This window comes from Oryzias melastigma, linkage group LG23 (genome assembly GCF_002922805.2).
Source record: "Oryzias melastigma strain HK-1 linkage group LG23, ASM292280v2, whole genome shotgun sequence".
Classification (NCBI taxonomy): domain Eukaryota; kingdom Metazoa; phylum Chordata; class Actinopteri; order Beloniformes; family Adrianichthyidae; genus Oryzias; species Oryzias melastigma.
In genome coordinates this window covers 4,041,051-4,048,642 of record NC_050534.1, presented here as the reverse complement: position 1 = coordinate 4,048,642, position 7,592 = coordinate 4,041,051, and the positions used below count along the sequence as shown (strand labels likewise).

The following is a 7,592-nucleotide window of genomic DNA, read 5'->3' as shown; positions in this document are numbered from 1 at the left end:
GGAAATCTTGAACCGGATTGAAGATTCAGCGCGCTCAATGCGTGCCGATTTGTACGTGGAGCTCGTGACTTCAAAACCCGCGTAGCAAGGTGCGCTCACGTGCGCTCCAGACGCACGGGCAGGAATTCTGCTGTGCGCTGGCTCAGACGGCGTGGAAGCATCTCCATGAGTGAGAGTGGTGTGTGTATGAGTGAGGCTCCTCACAGTGTCAACTGTTCTGTGGCTCTGTACTGTTAAAAAAATGGTGGTCAGAATGTTGACATCAATTGAATCACATGTCCCTACGTGTACGCTTCTTCCTCCAATCACTAGGGGTCATACAATGTATGGGACACAAGTGATTTCTGGATTCAAACCTGCCAGCTATCTGCTTGGCTCTGATCCCACCCAAATCACTACGATATATTTCCTTCCAACATTTATTATTATTTTCAAACATTTCTGAAAAAGCGCCAATGAGGCGCAAGGGAGTGCTTAAAGAGCCGCATGCGGCTCCGGAGCCGCAGGTTGCCGACCCCCGGGTTAGACCAATCATGAAATTCAAATGTAATACCTGGATTCAACTGTAGGGGGCACATCGACTATATTTTCTTTTTTTTAATATTTTTTTATATTGACTATATTTTCAATGATCAAACAAGTTTACTTTATTTGTCTAAAATTTGTCAATGACCAACAGACAGCACTTTTAAAGCCCCATTTATAGAGATCAACACCAAAAAAAGTTGATTTAGGGTTTGGTTACACTTTAAAGTAATACATATACAACTTTAAAACACTTATCTGTGAGAAAAAAGTCAGGATTTTAGTCTATGACTTTATTCTCATGATTTTACTTTTATTTCTCGTAAATTTACAACTTTAAAGTCGTAATTAAAAAAAAAAATTGCATCTAAATCGGCCCGAATACTTTGTCTTACCATAATAAAGCAAAAAAGAAAAACAAAATTGACCGTCTTTACAGAGTAACAAGACAACCTTTCAGAAAGATTTGATTTAAATGAATAATTAACTCTGAAATTGGCATTAGTTCCCCCTGTTAGGTTCATACACACTGAGCTTCCTAACTGTGGGGTACATTATTAACTCGGCTGTTGCTGCTGTGACACAACAAACACACACAGTGTGGACAATCTCCAACTGCGTGTCTGGATAACAACAGACTCCACAGGCGTTTTGTGTGCAAGTTTTGCCCTGACTGAGTTCTAAGTAGCTTACAGTCTGACAACTGTGGCCGGTGTTAATCAGGAGAGCAAATGTTTTTACCTCCTTTCACCGCAGCTCCATGGGGGCAGAATGGGGTTGATCGTTTCTACAAATTACTTGGAGCAGTTCCTATTCACCGATCGGGAGTGTTGGGAATCGTAACATGAATGCATGTCTGCACATGCAGCAAGCCATTTATAGAAACTAAAGCTTATAAGGTGGTGGACGTGGTGGCATCATTTTTTTTGTTTTAAAAATTGATCTGTAACCCAAAAACAAAGACGACTCACCTACAGATACGTGTCTGGACGTGCCGAAGAAGGCGTACAGCACGACGGGGTAGAACGAGGAATACAGGCCATAAACCGGAGGCACGGCAGCCAGCATAGCGTATGCTAGTCCTGCAGTGCAGAAGCAGAGGCGCAAATGCACAGAGATCTCATTACAAAGTCACCAAAACAAAGACGGCGTGCAGTCAGAAACAGACGCAGGCAGCACTCTGTTAAGCCGTCCACATGACCTGCCATGCTCAAGGGCTCAGCGCCGCTGGAAGTGTGGGCCTCTGACCTTGTGGGAGCTGAACCACAGCTGTGCTCAGGCCCGACACCACATCTGAAAACAGGTATTGCTTGACTGGATACGAGGGAAGCCATGTCAGAAAAGGCAGGAAAGTCAGAGCAACTGCCTTGGCCTTACTGGACGTACACCTACAGGAAGAAAACAAACACGGAGCAAAAGATATTCAGACTTTTTAGGCTGCAGTTATGGGAAAAAAACAAACACTGACGAGATGTTCAGAACAAAGAGTTAGGAGTACAGGGGTGAGATGGAAGCACGAGCTGCATCAGATATGTTTGCATGCCATGCACCACAGAGTCTTATATTTAGCCTTCAGAGTCCATGTCCTCACATTGTTTAACCAGTTATGTTATCAACACGGTAGAATGCTATCAAAAGGATTATGAAAAAAGCTGAAATTTCACTTTTAACGTTAATAAAACCGAGATCTGACTGATGTTGAGATCATAAAAAACTGCAGAACAGGAGAGAAAAAGCACAAAATTCTAAAGTTAAAGCATCTTAAAAACAAGCAGAAACGTGGGGGATTGCTAATATTTTTTTTGTGTATCTTTGTGTTATTTATTATCTATCTGCTGTTTTTAACAGAGCTATGCTAACCAGGTAATTGTCCTTATTCTATTGGCAAATAGTACAGAAAGGAACAAGCAGACAAATAGCAGGAACTACACGGCAGGGGAAGTTCAGATGAACTGTCTCCTGATAAAAATAACTGTCACTGCAGGGTGAGATCACAGATCAGGAAATCTGGAAAGCACTGTTTCCAGAGCACGCCGAGAACAGTGACTCCTTTTAATCTATGACAAGGGTGTCAAACTCAATCCCACAAGGGGCCAAAACACATCTTAGGCCGCGGGCCGAACACGATAAACAAAACTACATTATTATAACTTTAGAACCGCAACTTTTTAACACAATTATGAACTAGATATATAGCATTACCTGCAATAATGCTAGTGTGAATGCTGTAAGCTGAATTTGGCCGCTGAAGATGCTGAAATTGATAGCTAATAACACTGAAGCTGATAGATGAAAATCCTGAAGCTGAAAGCCAGTTAAAATATTAGATAACTGCTAAATTAGCCTTAAAAACAAAAGAAAAACCTTGGGTTAGACAAACAGCTAGTATATAGCTGAAAAAAATAGCTAAACTTTAAATTACTCTAAAAAACAAACAAAAAAAATAGCCTAAATTAGCCAAAACAGCTAGCATGTAGCTGAAATATTAGCTAAACTCCAAAACAGCCTAAAAAAATCTTACCAAGTGCCAAAATAGTCCATAAAAGTTAGCATAGTACCAATTTTTAAAACTTTAAAACCGTAACTTTTTTACATAACTATGAATGATAAAAAGAAAGGAATATTATTCCAGAATAAATCAACTTAAACCTTAAATAGCTATCAGAATTTTACTCGACATAAAAATATATTTTTGTCAAAATTAAACAAGTTAGAAATGAGCGCAAGATAAAATCGGACCAACAATGAAATAAAATGATCTGGAGGGCTGGATAGAATTACCGGGCCTTGACTTTGACACACGATCTATGATTTTAAAAAAAGGCAATAATTTTAAAATAATCTGTTGGAACTTTCAAATAAGATGTCCGGATCCTTGAGCTTTTGCTGCTTTTTTTCTTAAAGACCTACTCAGGTTAAAAAAATAAAATAAAAATAAAAACCTTTTTTTGCTGTTTTTAACGTTTTTTCTTATCATGGAGGACATCTGTAAAGAAAACTAAATGTAAAATTTCATTTCTGAGTATTTCTTTATCTAATCTGTTGTGAATCAGGAACGGACGGAAAAAAAATGCAGCTGAAGAAAAACCGTATAAAAAACACGCTGGGGTATCTCTTAGCAGTGGGGGTGGGGCTTACTCTGTACCAACAGCCCCGCCCACAACTCAGAGGTGAACTTCGAATGAACTCCAGCTGCTCTGTAGAAAATATGTCTGAGAATACAAGAGTTGTTTTGATTTCGACTAAAATCTGCACAGTCACAGTTAAAAGACCAGTGGGAACGATTGTACTATAGATTAAAAGCTATTAGAGTTAGTGAAACTCTTAAACTATTAGCTACCTTTGAGACCTTCTAAGTGTCCAACTCGCCATTTTTAAGTAAAATTTTACAAAGACTTAGTCAATATCCAAATTCCCACCCTAATCCCTAACGACTAAAAAACTATTTAGTGCAGAACTGTATAGTAACTTGGATTTTAAAAGGAATTTGGACACCATGCTCAAAGTGAAAATCTAATCAATACGAGTATTTTACGACGTCTATGTATGACTCTACTGTGTTCTGATGATAAAAACGTTAATGGTTTTACTTTTGTTTTTTTTACAAAAATAGTTAAAACGCAATGCATTGTGGTCTATACTCGCCAATGCACACTGGTTTTCTGCAAAGACTTCTGGGAAATTTCTATGGCACTTGATTTTGGAATTGTAGATTTGGACAGCTCTAGAAAATGGCAAACGTCCTACAGTATAGTGAAGGAATTCAGACACAGCTTTATTTTCATTCTTTCAAACTGTCTGATTTTAGAACAAATCCCAGCACAGAGAGATCAAGTCAGATCTCAGTGTCAGTTCTACTAGATCCAAATGCTGTTTTACGATACCATCGATCACCTGATCCCATTAATTTCCCTCTCAGATACTGTTCTCAAGTGACTGGACTCCTATTTTATGGATAGAAACCAAGTGGAAGGCATGGACAGACTGTTTTTTTGGCTCAATAAAATTGGACATCCAACCCCCCCATCTTTTTAACATCTACATACTTCCTCTGGAGAACGTCATCACAAGTCACGAGATCAGATTTCATAGTATGCTGATGATACCCAGCTGTACATAGTTATGTCACCTCTTAACACAAGCTTGTTAAAGAGCTGTTTTTAGGGTCTTTAGATGTTGATAGTGATTGAAAAGCAGCTTTTAGCAACTCAACGGGGAAAAGACAGACATTTTAGTTAGCTGTACTAAAGGTAAGACAGAGTTTTAAAAAATAAAATCATTTTTATTGAGTTTTTAAGTTATTTATAGGGCTATTTTTGGACTGATCTCTCATACTACGCAGGTGATTACCAGTAAAACTGTTTTTTTTTAATCATCTTAGAAATCTGGTTAAGGTCCGCTCTCTTCTCTCTAATGCTGAGATGCTGATGCATGATTTTATCATCAGTAGAACTGATTATTGTTACTTCCTGCTAAATTGTACACTATTAATAGGCTAATCTAATAGGCTAAACCAGCTATTTGTAGGAATAAACACTTACCTGAACTTTTCTGCTAGCCTCTGCCTGAAGGTGGTGGTGTTTTCTCTGCGGTGGAGAAGCTGTGTCCTGAGGAACGCTTCGTCGTACAGCGGACGCTCGATCCTGCACATGCGCTGCGAGCCGGCATCCTCACCAGCACCGGCCTCCTCCGCCTCCATGCAGACTCACTGAGTCAACGGGCGGTTGTATCTCTGGCGTGATCAGTTCCTACTTCTCGTTCGGTGTGCTCATCCCTCACTGGTATTTCCACATTCCTTCAGTTTTTCCAAGGTTGCACCAAGAGCAGAGCTGTTCACAGAGCAGCAGAGGACAAAAGACGTGACTTTCATTAAAGATGATACATGAATGGCTCCAGCAGTCATTTGCAAACACCCAACCGTTGCCCCAATAAGAGGGTTTAAACCAAAGGTCTCCAACCTGAGGCTCCAAAGCCATATGTTTGAACCTTCTATCGTGTCTCTTTGGCTGAAGAAGATACACAGAAGCCTTACTACTGTAGCCGTAACACTCAAACAGTTCATCACGCAGTGCAGCAAAACAATGGATGGCAATTTAATGGCTTTTTGAGCACTGAAACCCATTAAAGCACAACCATAACTCATAAACTAGATATATACCATTACCTGTGATGATGAAAGTGTGAATGCTGCATGGTGAATGTGGCCACTGAAGATGCCAGAGTTCATAGCTGAAAACACTGAAACTGAAAGCTTGCCAAAATGTTAGCTAGAGGCCAAATAAGCCAAAAAACTGGAAAAATGTCAAATTTTGACAAAACAGCTAGCATAATGCTAAAATGTTAGCTAAACTCCAAATTTTCCTAAAGAACTTATGAAAATTTCAAATTTTGACAAAACAGCTAGCATAATGCTAAAAATGTTAGCTAAACTCCAAATTTACCTTAAGAATTAAAAAAAGTTTAATTTTTACAAAACAGTTAGCATTATGCTAAAAGGTAAGCTAAATTCTAAATCTGCTTACAGAATTTTAAAAAAAAGTTTAATTTTGACAAAACAGATAACATCATGCTAAACTGTTAGCTGAACTTCAAATTTGCCTAAATAACTTTTAAAAAGTTAAATTTGACAAAACAGCTAGTATTATGCTAATATATTAGCTAAGGTCCAAAATTGCTTAAATAACTTAAAAACAGCCTAGTTTTGACAAAACAACTAGCATATTGCTAAAATATTAGCTAAATTCAAAATTCAGCTTAAGAGTTTTAAAGAAATGTCTAATTTTGACAAAAAAGGCTAAAGCTAAAAGTTTGCTGAACTTCAAATTTGCCTAAAGAAATTAAAAAAAAATGGCAAAACAGCTAACACAATGCTAAACTGTTAGCCAAACTTGTAATTTGCCAAAAGAAATTTAGAAAATGTAACTTTGACAAAACAGCGAGCGTAATCCTAAAATTTTAGCTAAACTCTAAATTTGCCAAAAGAAATAAAAAAAAAGTTTAATTTTGAAAAACAGCTAGCCTTATGCTAAAATGTTAGCTAAACTCCAAAATTTGCCAAAGGACATTTTAAAAAGTTCAATTTTGACAAAACAGCTAGCATTATGCTAAAATGTTAGCTAACCTAAGTTAGCCTGAAAAAAACAAAACTGGAAAAATGTCTAAATTAGCTAGAACGTTGCTAAATTAAAAGCTTAATTCCATCCATTCATTCATCCATCCATCTTCTTCCGCTCATCCGGGACCGGGTCGCAGGGCCTTAATTCCAAATTACTCAAAAAAAACCCCCTGTAATTGCTAAACATTTCAAACTTTGAATTCACAAGTTTCAAAGTGCACACATTTTTGAGGGATTTGAGCAATTTCTCATTCATTTTGCTCAATATTTCAAAAAAGTTTATGAATAACAAAAATACAAGCAATAACGTTTTGATACAAAGATTGAATATATCACTAAAAGTGTACGAATTAGTGCCTTATTTTTCGTTGTGGCTCTCGTTGGGGTGAGAAATTGACCTAAACAGCCTTTATAAAGGTTAAAGTTGGCCCCTTGGTTTACACGGAAACTAGGGGCACAAAAGATCACATAACAGACCCTCATAACAGGAAATCTAATTTAGTTTCCATGACAGATTGAACTTTAGTTGATCCAGGGATGGGGACACTGAATTAGTGTTTTCATTTGGTCAAGTCCCATTAGTGTTTGTGATTTAATGTCATTTTTTTTTAAATGGTTGACACAATCAACATAATTCCAGTAGATTCTGAAGGAGAAAAGCATCCTTTCTCCTTCAGAATCTACTGGAATTATGTTGATCATGTTAACAGTTAAAAAGTACATTTAATATTCTGTTTTTAAGAGACAAAAACATTTCATGATCAATTGTACCATTATTTCTACCTAGTTTATCAGATTATTTGTTATTCTTTGTGACTGTTGTAAAAACTATGACTCAGCATAATTACATTATGTCCTTAAACTGTATTTACTGTAATGTTGGAACAAAAGAGATATATATATATATTCTGTTATTTCCAGATTTCTTCCCATGTTTCAGCTGGATTCCTGA

At 37.4% G+C, this 7,592-nt stretch overlaps 1 protein-coding gene across 3 annotated transcripts in view; it reads right to left on the bottom strand.

The window, feature by feature from the left end:
* slc26a5 (solute carrier family 26 member 5) overlaps nt 1-7,592 on the bottom strand; it is a 30,675-nt gene that overhangs the window by 13,500 nt on the left and 9,583 nt on the right. For all 3 annotated transcript variants that reach the window (XM_024262643.2, XM_036210232.1, XM_024262642.2), the window contains exons 2-4: nt 5,067-5,354; nt 1,774-1,913; nt 1,497-1,607 (exon numbers count right to left, since the gene is read on the bottom strand). In XM_024262643.2, the coding sequence (XP_024118411.1) occupies nt 1,497-1,607; nt 1,774-1,913; nt 5,067-5,224 (409 nt within the window). In that variant the 5' untranslated portion in view covers nt 5,225-5,354. The remainder of the gene's footprint in view (nt 1-1,496; nt 1,608-1,773; nt 1,914-5,066; nt 5,355-7,592) is intronic.